Raw genomic sequence first — 16,527 nt, 5'->3', positions numbered from 1 at the left:
AAAAAATATTGGTCCTGACAGCTTGTTGTTCCTAGGCTGTGGTCTACTTGACAGGTATCAGATGAACATTCAGTAGATTACATGCAAAACAGAATCCTTTTCTGTATTTAAAGCCAGTGATTGGCTGTTAAGCCAATCTTACATCAGACACAGTCTCTCCATCTATGTCACATAGCAACAAACAGGCAGCCAGCAAGAGTCAGAGGAATCACATCTGCTATTATTTCAGGTTCCTTTTTCCCGACAGCAATGGTGGAAAGACTGGATTTAAAAAGTCATTTTGGGTATTTCAAATATTATTGCAACAGTCTGAAAACAGATATATACCAATGCTGTATAACAAACCATTATATTATTCATGCTGTATATTCAACAGCATATAATTTGGTGATCTCACACATTGTTTTAGCTAGACAGGGTAGTATTTTGATCTATATATCTGACAAATTAATCCTATTTATCAATTTAGAATTTGAAATTACAGACATGTATAAGGATGAAATAAATCATTAGAGAGGAATGAGTATTCAACTGCCTTCAGCTTGAAAGGCTAAATGCAACATTAGCAGTAAGAAATTGCAGCGTAATGAATTAATGGGAGGTTTCACTAGGGAAGATCACCTCCCAAATACCTTCAACATAAATGCAGAAAGGTAGACTCTTCCAAAACAAAATTCAGATTTAATCACTGTTTGATTACTTTCAGGAGATCCCGTCCCTCTAATGACTATAAGAAACTAGAGAGATTAGTAATTAGTATAGTAAGGCTACAGGTAATTTTCATGACACAATCTCTCTACTCCTTCCTCATGCAATCTCTATTAAGGCTGTTCAGATCAAGGCAGAACGTTGCACAGTGGTGCACTGTCAGCTATTTCAGAAGATGAGGATAAGTGTAAATTTATCATACAGTATTTCCAGAAATTGTAGCCTATATACTGGTAAATGTCTAAAAGTCCCTTGGTAGACATAATACATACCGAGGCAACATTGCCAGCTCTAACTGCTTCAATTTCATTTGTTAGGTAATGCCAGGAAACCACACTCTTCATGTTTACATGTGACTCATGCCAAAGGGCCAAAACGTTCTGAAACTGCTGTTCAATCCTGAAGCATAAAAAAGACCAATTTAAGGTGAGAAAACATGTTTTATATTGGATTAACAGAGGAAAAGGGGGGGGGAAAAAGAAAAAAAAAAAAAAGGCAGTTTAACCCAAGTTTCATATTGAAAAAAGATTTAAAGAAACTGTTCCCTTGTCTCTAACCCAAAGGACTGTTGTTTCTCTACATAAACAAACAAAAATATTTGTATTAAACATATTTTAAAGCAGGTTTTACTCTGTCTCTACCTGTTGGCTGTATCTATTGCTTCCTTGTTTGGTGGAGGAACTGTAAAGCATACAGATGGAACCATGGCCTCATTACCACTTGGGCTAATGACTTTCCATTTAGCACGATGGGAGTTGTTTGCTAATATACATTCATCATCCTTGTAAATAGTTATCTAGAATTAAAAGAAAAGCGTAGTAATTTAATGATTTAAGCATTACAAAATAGTTTTACAAAGGTCTTTTGTAAATGGTGTCACTAAATAAGCAACAGAATAACCAAAACAAAGCTCAACACAAGGATTTGCTCTTGTTTACTAGGGTGGAAGATATTTAGAGCCCAGTGTTCTCCAGGAACACAGTAATTAATGAAACTGTAGCTGAATTTTCACATCTGTAATTGATTTGAGGAAATTCAAGTTTCTAACCTCAATTTGTCTGTAGTCACAGATGGCTTTAATTGGGATGGAAGTTTTTAGTATACAGTCAGGGTTCCTTGGCTTCAGCTGAATTATCGCCTTTGCTCTCCCTACAAGGCCTGCTACTGTGCTCTTATACTGCAGGAGTTGCTCCTTTTCTTCCTAGAACAGTTAAGAAAAGAACACATAATAAGAAGTGGCCAGAATACAGTGATCCTGTTAAGCTTTTCTTTTTCTGACTTCTTTTACTATGTTTCTTAACTGTAACCCATTTTACAAGAACAAAGTATCTTTCTGAAGTCATTGGTTTACCACAATATTTGATACTCTAAAGATAAAGACTAAACTGTATTTAAGGGTAAGAAAAGCAGCCATTAGAAATGGACAGATAAAATTACTTAAGTTCTAAACCATAAATCTCATTTTCTTATTCCCTGCCTTTAAAGCAATAATTTTACCAGCAAGGATTTTTTTTAAATCCAACTATTATCTACACGTATCTTGTTTAAATGTAGCTCATGTAAACAAGATCATTGAGTTCTCACCATAGACTCCTGGACAAGGTCTTCCAGCCTATGAAGGCTGCTTGATCTGTCACAACTGTATTTTCGGTATATGGCATCTTTCAAATTCTTTAAATACTCCATGGCCTCTTTGGCATCACTGAAAAACTAGGATGTGAAAAACAGCTGGGTTATTTTCCAACAACCTCATAATTTTTACTTACTGTATGTTCCACTTCTGTTCATGTACTCCTGGAAGAACAACTTGGGATATGTTCTACCTTGGCCATCATTAACAACCTTCTACTCTACATCCATCCATAAAAGCTTTATTGACCGTAGTTCTGTCAGACATGAGCAGAGCATGGCTTCATTCTCAGATTCTCTACTAGCAGTTATGGAACTATTAAAAAAGATTAGACAGATTTACATCTGTTGTGAAGTGCCATAATTACAGTGAAGAAGTGGTAACACTGTGGGGATATGGTTCATCATCTCATGATTGTACATGATCAATTTCCATTCTATATCTACTGTGAAAGAACACATAGCATTTTCAGTAAAAATGGAACTTTTTGACCGTGGTCACAATTTAAAAGATTTCACATCTTTATTGACCTCTTTACCTCAAAATATGCAGCATTTTCTCTCAAATGTTGTTCAACACAGTGACAGAGCTGAAGAATCCAGCTCCACTGTGTCTGCATTGCAGCTCTGTAGGCCTTTAAGGGAGACAGAGAGATTTTATGTAAGGAAATGAAAATTAGAACATATATATATATCAACAGAATTTAGAAAACATAAAGAAAATATTGCAAACACAGGCATCTAACTGTCATTACTTAAGAATAATAAGCTGCAATGAGGGAAACTCCTATTAGAAGTGAGAAAAAAAACCACCTGTCTTTACTCCCTAGTGAAATATCAGAAAACTCACTCCAAGAGGGTAGGGCCATCCTTGGGCATATTCAGGACTTAGCCAAACAAAGCCCTACATTTCCTGAGCTTCCTCTAGGCTGAGTACACAAAAAATAATAAATGAAGATCAGCTGCAATATATAATTTTGTGCAGCCCTATTTGAATGATGCTGTCACCAGCAAGGCACTGCTCTAACATCCACCAGCAGAGGGAACTCTTGACTTAACAAAAGCAGCCAAAAGTCGGGATTGGGTGCGATTCTCAGGGAATTCAAAGATTTTCCATTGGCTTCAATGAATCTCAAACTGATCCATTAATGCACATATTCTTCTGCACAGAAGACATCAACTTAAGGACTCTTTTGTAGCATTATTTCAGACATTACACACTGTATATGGAATCCTAGAGTCCTTAGAGTTGGAAGGGACCTTTAAAGATCATCTAATCCAACTCCCCTGCAATGCACAGGGACATTCACAGCTAGATCAGGCTGCCCAGGGCCTGATCCAGCCTCGCCTTGAAAATCTTCAGGAACGGGGCTCCTATCACTCCTCAGGACAACCTCACTGTAAAATAGACGATGTATCAACGCTGTGATAGATTTGTTTCATAATATGCATCTTTAATTTGTTCATATATTAAGTGTATTTTACTGATAAGTGCTCATTAATAATAGTGTATACTTTCAAGGAACGTCAATACAAATGTTAAATAAAAAAGTGCTTATTATTCTAGGTAAAGGCAGTGAGGAGGAATTTTCTTCATCTATTTCCAATGTACGCAGCAGTAAATTTGTGAATTCACTGAGCTGAAGAACTCTAAAAATCTATCCTGTTTTTTCATTATTTATAATAAAATTGCTTTGTTGGTTTTTTTTTTTTTGTTCATTTGTTTGTTTGTTTTGTTTCTATTTTTACTACCCACTGCCTGTGTTGTTTTCTTGGAAATCCATAGGGAAAACATTCAAAACTCTTCCTTGGAAACTTGTTATGACCCTACAACAGCTATAATAAGTTTTCTGTGAACAGTCTACCTAGAGTTTGATTCAAATCTGTGGTAATTCAAATCATCTGGTCAGATTTTTTAATATCCAAATAAATCTCATAACTTAACTGACAGAATTTATGAAACCAACTTTAAACCATAATGGGAAGCAAAATATACAATAAGTAACTAGAAATGCCCTGCTGAAACTCCTTTCAGTCCAACAGAATGGAAACCATGTAAGGACTGTTCTGTGCCCTCAGCCTGCCATGGCAATTTGCATCAGTGACTGTGGAAGCTGCACGCATGCCCAGCAGGAGAAATATCTGTACAGATCAATTTCTGAAGTATGAATTTTAGAATTCAGTGGGATTTGATCTAAGTAGTGTAAAACGTAACCAACATCTTACAGACATGCTTACAATTTTTGGAAACTGGAAGATGGGAATACAGTAGAGACACTGAACAAGAAATAAAGTCCTCATTACTGGGATCTGGTTGCTTAATATCCTATAAGTGCTTCCCTTCTTTCCCACTACAACCTATTAAATCACAAAATCTATACTAAATCACAAAATTGTTTTCTTTTTTGTGTGCTTCTTTAAACTAACTTACCTCAATGGTTAGCCTGGCTGGGTGATTTTCAAGAAGCAATTGCTCAGCTATTTCTTGTACTGATTTAATAACTTCTTCTTTTTGATCAAGTTCTCTCATCAATTCCTTTTTTCAGACAAAAAAAAAAGCAAAAAAAAATTTTAGAAACTTGTTTAACTGTTAAAGATGACGTAACTTTTCCCTCTGGGTTATATTGGCAATACATACTGCATGGTATTCTTTTTTTCTTGTTATATTGGGGTTTCTTTCACTCCAATCATATGCAACCTCCTCCTCTTCTTTTTCATTCAGCCATATCAGCTCTCTAGTAGCACGAGACACAAAATCGTGAAGAGTATCTAGATGCCTTTCCTGATTTCTTGATGTGTTCTTTATTAAAAAGAAAAAAAAAATCAGAATTTAAAACTCAGTTCTTTTCACAGACAATATGTACAGTGAAAAGCTGAACATCAAAGATGTATTACAAACTTACCAAGAGTTTTGAATACTGACTTTCCAGTTTATGCAACTTTTCCGCATAACTGTGTTTCAGAGGGGCAGTCATTTGGATCTGTATTTGGTATATGAGGTCAAAAGACAAGGAAACAGTTAGACATGATAAGTCATTCTCAACCACTAGATCTCCTGATTTCATGATATGTCATCTAGAGATCAGGAGCAAAAATAAGTAAAACCCAAGCACAACTCTATAATTCAAAATTACGTTATGAATCACTCAGCAAGCAAGTAACTGAGGAAATGAGGAATATGGTGCCATACCTCACTGATTTTCGCTTCTTTAAGGCTGGATTCAAACTCTTCTATAGCTTTGTGCACATTTTTGTGATTTTCTAAATGGCTTTCAACACTTGGTAAATCTGAACCCCATTCCACTCGATCTAGTTGCACCTTACAAAGAAGAAGGAAAAGTTAGCCATGATCTACAAGCAGTAAATGTAGTAATTAGAAGCAGATGTTTCTGTTAAGATTGCTACCTGCATTTCTTCCACCCAGTTCAATAGGTCCTGGACAAATTTCATGTTCACTTCTTCTTCTGTTAAATTCTGATCCACAAAAGCTGATTTCATAAGAGGTTTTCTGATTTGCATAAGTTTGAGTGTTTGCAGAGTTCCACCATCTACTCCTGTTACATAGCTCTGAATTAACCGCGGTGGGATGCCTGGTGTGTAAGCAGGAGTCATGGCTGGTGTCAACCTGGAAGTAAGACCTGATGAGAGGCCAGATGTCAAACTGGAAGAAGTCAAACTAGGTGTTAAACCTTGAGTCATTGCAGCACTTAATTCAGGAGTTAGGTTTGTTGTAAATCCTGAGTTTAAGCTTTCAGTTATTCCTGATATCATCAGCTTTGTCTGTTCTGTTGTCAGTGCATGTCCCTTGCTGTATAGAGAAGAACATTCGGTTCGTATGGCCATCAGTTCATCACGAAGTTTTGCAACCCTATTAAAATAAAATTTAAAAATTAAATAAAAATAAAATATTTTCAATGAACATTTATATAGTTTTATCATGCTGAACTGAATAGTAGTATGAATTCCAAAAATCTTTTACACTTATAGTTGTATTTAAACATTCATAAACATTCATGACTTCTATTAATACAGATAGTAAATGCAGAAATTAGACAATAACCCAGAAAATCAGCAGCATTAGTGTGCACCATACACAGTACCAGGGAAGAATTCAGCAAAGCAGAAAGTGTACAAGTCACAACATGTTGTAATAGGTCAAACACTCACAGCTTGCTGCTAGATAGTTTCTTTACCTCACCCAATCGGGAACAAATCCCAACAAACTGTGAAGCCATTTCTTCATAGAATTAAATTACACTGCTTAATTGTATCTTTCTGCTAGGATTGAACAAACTGACATACAAAAGCTAATGTTACCCCACCTGCTAAGACACCTACAGCTATGACCAGAAATCTCACCTCTATTTTTAAAATCAAAGTCTGCGAATTCTGAATCCATTTTAGCTGCAATAAAATAAGCTAACATCTTTACACCCAGATATCAGATAACATAAGCATTTAAGTCCTGTTCCGCTGAGTGACTTTACTTTCAGAGAAGAGCAAACAGTTTCTCATCTTTTGTTTGCGGGCAACGTACCCACAATCATACCCAGCAACTATTATTTGGGTACTAAGTCATTGACCAAAGTTTATCCACAGACATGATTTTAAAATAATGTCCCTAGTCTAAATTTGATAATTAATTTATTTATGTAAATACATTGTAAAGTACCTCTGTACAAGCTGGTCTGCCTGATAGTACTTTCCATCAATAAGAATTTGGGCATCAATCACTTGCTGGCGGAGAAGGTTCTCAGATTCAAGAAGATACCCAGCTATTTCTGCTTCATGCTGAAACTGAAGCCCCGACTCTAGACGTTTGGTGTCCTGAATAAATAAAAGAAAGCCGTTAAGCCCTGCAGCTAGTAAAAGAGAGATGAACTGTAAAATATCCAAATGCTTTTGTAAAACTTTTTTTCTAATTGTGAAGTAATTGCAGAGAACTTTAGCTAACAGAACTCATTCTAGGCAATTTTTGGTAATTTCTTGAAGAAATGCTAAATTAATGATAACAGTACAACAAACAACTAACTATGTATTCAAAAATCCTAACAATTGAGTTTTGTTTTGTTTTTAAGTAGCCACACTACTGCAACAAGTGTATGAACATGGACAAGTAAAATCAGCAGCTGACTTACAGCCTGCAGAGCATTCCGGGCAAGTATCAGTTTGTCCTCACAGCTTCGGCTGTCCCGCTGAATTCTGTTTGCAATCTGCTGCAGCATTTCCAACCTAAGTGATACCAGAAAATTTTCAAAAAATAACTCTGTTATTTATACTTACTGTACACACATAAATTAAAATAAACAAACAGTATCATACACAAAGCATAAATACATATGTCAAGTTACCTGCTTCCTTCTAAGGTGGCATTACCAAAGCTTATACAAGATTTAATCATCGTGGGACCACGATTAACAGAAAGGAAATTTTCATTAGAGTCAACGCTGGTTTGAACACTGGTACTGTTGCTAAACAGTGAATCACTGCTATGATAGCTGTAACTACTGCTGTTCATCTTGACATCCAGAGCACAGTTCTTTGGCTGTTTATATTTGCTGAAAAATGGAAAAAATGGAACTCCTACAAAATGTGCAGCTTCTAGGGATGAAATTTCACCAGTGGCTTTTGAAACACCTACCACTCCTTCTTTAAATAGGCTTCAGTATGCATATTCAAAACCCAGCAATTAATATTCTGCCAGCTATTCAAAAGATTTTACCTGGGGCTATGCACGCCACCTCGCTTTTGGCTTCCCTAAGCTTGCATTAAAGGTTTGCAAGTACAGACTAGGCAGCAGCATTAGGGCGTCTCTAGGAAACAGATGTGCCAAATATTTTATCTAAGTGTCACTAAATGTCTGTAAGCCAAATAAGAACTTAAAAAAATCTTTAAGGTGTTCCTCAGACTCTAGAGAAATTTCTAAAAGGACTGAAGTTACAACCCCACGCTTCTTTGTATGGTATAGAAATTCAGTCTGCGCTGATTCTTTTTCCTTCAAATGGAACTGGACATTAAAACTGCAGGAACATCAGAGTTAATCAGCTCTCACTAGTTAATTTTAGACACCTGTACACCATCCAACCCACCATCATTACTCTATTGTCCAAGTATGCATGTTTACTAACTGCCCTGTTCTAACAATCTGTCCTGCAAATTTCCTTTTAACCTCTTCCATACTCAAAGCTAATTACTTCTTACTATTTTAACCACAAAACAAATAAGAAAAATCTGATCATTATGCCCTTGAGTTGATATTTTAACTCAGAATACAAGCTTTGGGTAATTTTTTCAGTAACTCGTCTCCTGCTTTTCGAATCTCCTGAAAACCTCTCACCCACACCATATGATGACTGTGTTCAAGCAGAAGAGTACAGCAGAAGCGCAGACACATCCCTGTGATGTTTTCACTCTGCTGGTTTTGCAAACTGGAACTGTTTGGCACACTCCTCACTGACATCACATTCACTCTGATACCACGCACCAATCTGGCCACATGCTGTTTATCTGTGTTGACATTTTCAAATGTATTCTCCAGACTTGGAGGCAAAGTTTTTGTTGCTTGCCAAATTTCAATACCTCAATATTAGAACACATCAAGGGCACATGTTTGCTATGACTATCAGTATACAATTGGTCACATTAAATTTGTGCACCAAACCTGAAACATGGGAAGGAGTTCATGTGTGTTTCTTTTTATCCGTGCTCAATCCACCTGAACAGAAAATAAACTAATGCCATTTATATAGAGAATCATAGAATGGCTTGGTATGATAGGGACCTCAAGGATCATCAGGTTCCAACCTCCCTGCTGCAGACAGGGTTGTCAACCACCAGATCAAGTACTAGATCAGATTGTCCAGGGCCCCCTTCAACCACGTCATAAACATCCCCAAGGATGGGTCATCCCCAATGTACTTCTAGTAAAGATAATTAAGCTTTCTGCAGGTATGAACAGAATTCCTTTCGGTGAAAGCTTAGCCTCTGGCATCTTAGAACAGATTAACCTACGACATAGACTGTATTTCCACCACCGCTTTCCAGTGCTCTGCTTGGCATGGCAGGGCACAACTTTGTATTTCTCTACAAAAACTTATTTCACAGCACTTACCACGGGAATACTGTAAATCAGCACTTCTCATTGAATGTGCTATTTCAGTCATTCTGCTTTTGTAAGACAATTATTTAATGAGCGTGATCCATATTTAATCAACTCAGAGTGTCTTTGAGGTCTTCCCTTCCTAAAACCTGCCTTTCTGAAGACTCACTACACAATGGTCTGGATTCTTCACACTTAATTTCAGGTATAATTTTATTTTCACCAGAAAGTGAGTGCCCATATCTTCTAGAAAATCACTTAGATCTTAGGTCTCTCCTTTGAATGCTTCAGTGTGAACAGAATTAATACATACCCAGGTGTTTATACCTATCTGCAGGTAGAGGCCCAAAGAATCATGTAATTTATTTATTTGTTTGTTTTAAAAAGGAGGGATTTTAATTAATGAATGGTAGTCTGTTCCTAGCACTGAAATCAAAAGATGCACCTTTAAAAACTTTAGATGTTCTAATAGGGCTGTGTTAAGATTTTAAGTGTGTTTGGTATATTATTAGTGATGTACAAAACAGCATCATCAGTTCTACTACCACGGAAGATTCCAATGCATTTTGCACATCAAAACACTTTGAGCACTTTTGAGTACAATCAATCAACTTTAAAAAATTAGCAGAACTAGACATGAGTCACTACGTGGTGCATCAAGTAAAATTTACATTTTATGTGAAGGATGAGGGTGTTGTTCATATGAAAAAGACTCCAAGTAAGGCAATGAAGTATCAACCTTGCTCTGACCATCTGCACCAGAAGAAATGTGGTATTTAAATCCCGTGATCTCTGAGACACAGAGACTATTCTCTAAGAATTTCTGACACTATCCAAGGTATTTTCACCTGGACCTGCTTCTATAAAGCAGACAGAGAAATTCAGGCTTTAATATGAGCAGAATTATTCAACAGAAATTGAAAAATAACAGGGATGTTACCATGGAAGAAAAAATTTATGGGAAAAAGAACATAAAATATATTAACCAATACTGACAATCATTTACTAGCATACCTCTCCACTTCAGGCCGAAGAGTCTTCTCTCTTTCCAGCATGGCAATAATAAGCTTTCCCCATTCTTTTTCTATATCATTTGGATGATAGCCTTGAGGAAGTTTGATGCGTCCAAATTCTATCCAGACCTTAAAAATTCAGACATATTTGTTATTTTAAGCTACCAAAAGAGAACATTTATTTATTTCAATGCATGTTAAAACTTACCTCCAGCAGTTTATATAGACGTTTAATTTTCAATTTATCTGTCTCCTTAGGTGGAATTTCTGTTTCTTTAAACTGTAAATATTGATTATAAAGTGCCTGCAGAAACAAACAAAAAAAAACCTTTTATTTACAGCAAACACAGAGAATATAACCTTACTCCCTAAACCTTCTTCTAACAATCCTTGTAAGCTTATGTTCTTTTTTTTTTTTTTTTGCTTAAGTTGTGTTAAAAATCATCAGCAACAAGCTGAAGATCTGCTTTTAATCATTTATATGTCAGCAATGTAATTCTTTTACTTTTCAATTAGATTTTCAAATGAGTCTTAACACGGCATCTTCAAGAAAACCCAAACAACTGCTCTACTGTTAAAATGTGGTTCAACTGATGGAATTTGCACAACACCTATATCATTTCTTTTTATTCTGGATTATCCAAAATATTCTGTGAGGAACGAGTGATAACATTTTCCTTTCTCTTTCAGAAGAATTAAATCTAGCTCACTAAACTATATAAAGAACTCTTAAGAATGATTTATAAAATATATCTATAAACCCACCTTATCCCATCTCTAATGTTTTTAAGTTGCATGTCAGAAAGCCACCAAAGATCACCTTAAAACTATTTAATAAAAGCCTATATTGATACGATGCTTCTGTTCTACAGTTGATTTGATTGTATAAATCAACAAACATTTCGTTTGTTTGAGCATGTTTTGAGCAAGTATGATGAAGTTTCATTCCAATAAGGAGTTTAAGATGCCACATCTCACCTTCAGCTCCACAGGATTGTTGGGAAATGTTCTGTCAGACATTATTGTGACATGGTGCCTGATCCACTGCATGAGGTAGTTCACCATATTCTGATATTCAACCCATTTGACTTCAACATCCTACCAAAGCACAACACAGACTATAGATCAGAAGAAAATCACCTGACAGCTTTGCTTTTGTTTTACCTTTGAAGCCTGAGGACTTCATAGACACAGAAAAGAGATTTCTAGACCATGCAGCTCTGAAATATTTACATGCCTATTATAATTCACCTAAGGTTTCCAAGTATATCATTTGCCCTGTTCAGTGTTAGTACCAAATATTTCAAGTGAAAACACAACATTTTCTAGTCTGCAAAAGAACTGGAGGCACAATTTACCAGTCTAACTGCATGACTGAAAATTAAGAGCATGGAACAAGCTGTAACTCAGGAGCTGAAACCAAGAATGACCACACAGCTGCCCAAGTTTTTTTCTCCGACTTACATTTGCACTGATGCCTTCACCACCTTCTGGTACTTTGGGAAATGCATCATAAAGTGATGACACATAAGTTATTACTGATTTCTCATCAGGTGAGGAAACATCAACATCTAGAGAGCAAGACAGAACAGTGCTTTATCACACAGTTGTAAGGATGCCCACAAATTTGCAACAAGCAGCTATCTGGATGGGGTTTTTGCAACAAAGCCTTTTGTAGCTGTCTTACCTTCAGGATCCAGAAGTCTGGCAACACCAAGTTTTTCTGCTACAAAAAAAGCATGTTCTAAATTTGCAAGGTTGCTTTGAACAGCAACGGTATTCATGTCTATCAGGTCCGGCCTGCCAAAGAAAAAAAAAAAAATAACACTTGATTACAACCCTTAAATCACCACACCATTAGTAACTCAATCCAAGGACACAGAAGGATTCAGCAACACAGTTTTCATAACAAAAAGGATTTCATTAAAAAGATGTGAACAGGCAGAAGTCAGGGCTAAGTGATAAACACAAGCAGCAGGCAACTTCAGCCTTGTCAGTTCTTCCTTCCACCTACCAGCTGAAGTTTCTAACTACCCTTTTTACATACCTCTATGTTCTTATTTATTTGTATGCATTGCCATTGCATTTTCTTGCCTTGTCCTTTCTACTGCCCTTGCAGAGGCTAAGTTCACTTTTCTCTTGGGACTCATTGATGTGGGGAAGGTCATTTCTAACACCTTTACAAGTTTATAGTTGTTCTGCATCAAACTCTTCAGTGCACATCAGAATCCATATGGAAATAAGGTCAGTCGCAGTAACATCACTCGAACCTAGCAGACAAGTATTCTTCCTGGGCATTAAAGAAGTCTGTTCAAATTTGCATCAAAGCCCTGCTTTCAGATAAATGCTGCTGCTAGTTCTCCTGCAGACAACCCTCAGCCCTTTAACACTTTCAACATTCCTCTTTCTAAACTTCACAGCCAGTCATAATACTCCTCTTCTAAAGGAATACACATACTAAGCAAAACTCACCTCTAAACAGTTTTAAGGTCCATAAATGTTATCACGTACCAACACTACAAATTTTAAATTAATGCAAAACTTCACATTAAATCAAACTAAAAATGAATATTAGCTTTTAGGTTTGCTATGTGGTGTCAGGTTTTTAGATCTTGTGGTTCTCAACACATGCTATGTTACTGTCTGCTTCCTGCACTCCCAGGAATCCTGTCAGCCATAACAACTGAAAGAAAGAAAGATCTTTTGAAAGACACTGAGCGAAAACCTCATCCCATTGAAGTCAGCTAGAGTCACAAAAGCCTGAAAACTTTGGTTTTGAAATCATAAGATACAGAAAACTAGACCCACAATGGAATAAAACAAACCCTCAAAACAAAACAAACAAAAGAAATGTCAAAGATTTAGTGAATAATTCACTGCTTTCCTAGTTTTACCTAGCAGAAGCTTTAAATAATTGAAAAGGAAGAGAGAAAGAAACTTGTTAAAAGTATCACACTTTAAAAAACTAATATATCTTACCAGATTCTCTTGCTTTAGAATACTCAATACAATTTTGTCCTTGAATTAAGTATATGAATACTGTTAATAGAAATGTATTTCTTTCCAGTTGTCTAGAATTGTTCCTGTTCTGTTGTGCTCTTTAGATCAGTCTATAGGCTGATCGTAAAGCTGCATCTATCCTTTTTTGAAAGAACATGTAATTAAGAACAAAACCTCAGCAGTGTAAAAAGAAACATAATTCTTCTAAGCCAGAGGGAGTTTCTACTTTCAATATGTTTGGTGGGAGCATGATCAAGGCTCATGCCATCGTTCTTTGAATTTCTTTGCAGTGAAAACAGTGCAAAGAAAACAACATTCTCTGTCAAACTTATCAGTACAGAGAAGCCAAGAAAAATAAAAGACAACAGTTGAAAAGAAAATGGAGCAGTCCAGTCTCCTGTTTCAGCCACATTAACAGAGATGTATGAACAATAAACGTTACTTTCACAGTGCAGTTTTGATGAGAGAAGCAGGTTTCTATAAGTGTACATAGTTTGCTTTTTTTTTTTTTTAACCTGCTTTCTTTACATTTGTTTCATGCTGGGTAAAAATGACCCAGGGATCATATATGCTGCCTGTTCAATTGCCAACTATCAGAACAAGAAGGGACAAGTTTTTGAAATAGCATTGTCTGTTCCCAGAAACAAGCTGCAAACTGCAGATCAACTAACATTATTAACTCCTTTGGAATAAAGCTTCCAATTAGATGAATAACTAAGGCTTTTCTCACTGCAAAATAGGTAAATTCCAATAAAAATAACAGCTGTCATAGGATGCACAATAAATCTTACTGCATAGCTGCTTTGGCTTCAGAAAAACTTCACAACACTCACTTAAAACAACTTCCCATCCCTGCACTTCTGTCCAGTCAGGGTTATTCCAGTTCCCCTTAAAGAACAATGGTAACTTGTAATGAACACCACTCTATCCTGAATTAATTACACACATAATACATAGCATTTCAACCTAGATTAACTAGTCTGTATTTGTGTAAAGCCTTGATCTGCCAGAAAATACCACAGAAGACAGTGTTTGTCTGTCTTAGTGGTGTTTGTCTTGGACTGCTTTGAAACAAAGCTCAACAGATGATTGAGAACAACCCCACTGCTGGCTTACAAAATGGAGAAGACAGGTATTATGACTTCCATGCAAAAGCGCATGGTACTTCCCAAACAAAGTGCACACTGCACAGGGCCTGGGGCCTCCTCCCTCTGCAGGATATCCTTTCTCCTTTCAGAATAACAGAGGGATACACTGCAAAACCACAGGAACAAGGAGTGTGTTTCAGAAGAAAAAAAAAAAATAATAACTTATTCTTAGCCCTAGAAAATACAACCAGAAAAATGACTTATGAAATCAAAAAATGCCATGTTGTTCACTTTGTTTAAGAAAGTTTTCTCATGATTATAAATACCAAAAATTGCTTTTCTGCTAGAAGCCTGCATGGACCTGCCCGCTAACTCAGCCCAAAGGAATCTGTAATTCAGCATGCTCACAGGGATTCCTTGCGCTGTGCTCACTGCCGACCATCCTGCTCTACGGATCAAGGGAGCTCTGTGTTACTGAGCATGGGCTGTGCACTGTGAATGCAGCTCTGTAGAGCTGTATTCTGCAGCCTCACAAATATTTTCCAGTATCCTCAATATTTCATTTCTCAGGTGAATTCTGAAATACTACTAACTGCTTAAATTGCAACTAGGATGAATATCCTTCTGATACCATTTAATTAGTTGGCAAATATAATTAACAGTAGCAAATATCAGATTTTAAAGTATCATCCATCAAGGCAAACGTTTTCCTTTTTAAGGCTAAAGAGATGAAAGGTTTGTAGATGATTGTTACTTATCATTTATTATAACTTCATTTTATATTAATTTCATAGTATTGTTAAGTGGTTTTCTACACAGTTAAGAACCAACAAAATCCATTTCAAGTATAAGTCGATGACTCTACCTTCTGTCTTAATATTGTGAGTCATCTTACAGCAGTGGGCTGGGTTCTTGCCATCAAAAATCACACATAAACATCCCAAACACAAGGAGAGTTGGAACATTCCATGCAAAAGAGATGCTTCTGCTATGGCCACACCTCAGCCAAGGTGCTTGGCTTCTCCATAGCGAGTCATTAATCACCTAACTGATAAAATGATTAGTGTCTGTATTCCAGGTCCTAAAGTAGGTGCTAGAAATTAGACATAATTTGTATTGGAAGAGAGAAAAAAAGATCTGATTAATACAATTTCAAGTAGGAAACAGACAAAATCATAAACAATTCAAGAAAACATTTAAATACACAGCATCACAAAGAGAAGTGAACAATATCTGCATAGCAACATAAAGAAACCAAACATCATGTTTGGGTTTGTTTGTTGTTGGCTTTATTTATTTATTTATTTTTTTAAATGAAAGAGCCCTCATATAAGCTTTCTAGTCTGCAAACACTCCTTGAAATTTGTAATGCATAAGAAAGTTGGGCACACATAGATTTCTCCATAGCCAAAGCCTAATACCTAGTAAATAGTAAAATATTTCAAAGTCCAAGCTAGAAAACACAGTATTTGTCCATTAAAACAATAGGTCAGATATAAATCAGATCTGATATTTCATGAAAACAGCAGGAAAAGATAATTAATGGAACTTTTCTGTTACCAATCAATGATGAAAAGACAACATCCTTCTCTTCACTGTTCCCCAATGACAACTGCCCAAGTTATAGTAATGTTTATTAAACCAAATTTATTAAAATGTATATATGAGTACCATACTACATTAAGAAGCTGTTAATCAGTTCAAGAAGGTTACCAACAATCCTGAAGTTCTTTATATGAACAATCTAAACTGTTTTATCTGCACTTGTCTGTTTCAATCAAAACTTTTGATGGTGTCTGAGTAATACCCAAAATTAAAAGATATTTCATTCTTGGTTTATTGAGCACAGAAATTAATACAGCGAGTTTCAAGCAGAACTGACAGAGAAAACATGACTGAAGATGCAGAGTGAAGTGTGCGTGTCCCTGTATTTACTTAGCTTCTCTACTGCTGTAATTAGGAAATGCCTATAAAATATAAATGAATTCTT

At 36.1% G+C, this 16,527-nt stretch overlaps 1 protein-coding gene across 31 annotated transcripts in view; it reads right to left on the bottom strand.

The window, feature by feature from the left end:
* Positions 1-16,527, bottom strand: part of DST (dystonin) — a 297,979-nt gene that overhangs the window by 132,425 nt on the left and 149,027 nt on the right. For 30 of the 31 annotated variants that reach the window (XM_085217868.1, XM_085217869.1, XM_085217848.1 and 27 more), the window contains 17 exons: positions 12,137-12,249; positions 11,914-12,020; positions 11,428-11,547; positions 10,658-10,753; positions 10,451-10,578; positions 7,476-7,569; positions 7,010-7,164; positions 5,743-6,205; positions 5,528-5,656; positions 5,241-5,318; positions 4,976-5,137; positions 4,769-4,873; positions 2,877-2,972; positions 2,293-2,418; positions 1,757-1,909; positions 1,350-1,504; positions 981-1,107 (listed from right to left, as the gene is read on the bottom strand). In XM_085217868.1, coding sequence (XP_085073994.1) covers positions 981-1,107; positions 1,350-1,504; positions 1,757-1,909; positions 2,293-2,418; positions 2,877-2,972; positions 4,769-4,873; positions 4,976-5,137; positions 5,241-5,318; positions 5,528-5,656; positions 5,743-6,205; positions 7,010-7,164; positions 7,476-7,569; positions 10,451-10,578; positions 10,658-10,753; positions 11,428-11,547; positions 11,914-12,020; positions 12,137-12,249 — 2,407 coding nt within the window. Of the gene's footprint in view, positions 1-980; positions 1,108-1,349; positions 1,505-1,756; positions 1,910-2,292; positions 2,419-2,876; positions 2,973-4,768; positions 4,874-4,975; positions 5,138-5,240; positions 5,319-5,527; positions 5,657-5,742; positions 6,206-7,009; positions 7,165-7,475; positions 7,570-7,688; positions 7,975-10,450; positions 10,579-10,657; positions 10,754-11,427; positions 11,548-11,913; positions 12,021-12,136; positions 12,250-16,527 lie in introns of those variants that run through there. The other variant, XM_085217867.1, reaches the window with a different exon arrangement.

This window comes from Meleagris gallopavo, chromosome 2, assembly GCF_905368555.1.
Source record: "Meleagris gallopavo chromosome 2, MGAL_WU_HG_1.1, whole genome shotgun sequence".
NCBI classification, from domain to species: domain Eukaryota; kingdom Metazoa; phylum Chordata; class Aves; order Galliformes; family Phasianidae; genus Meleagris; species Meleagris gallopavo.
This window is presented reverse-complemented; position numbering and strand designations above follow the sequence as displayed.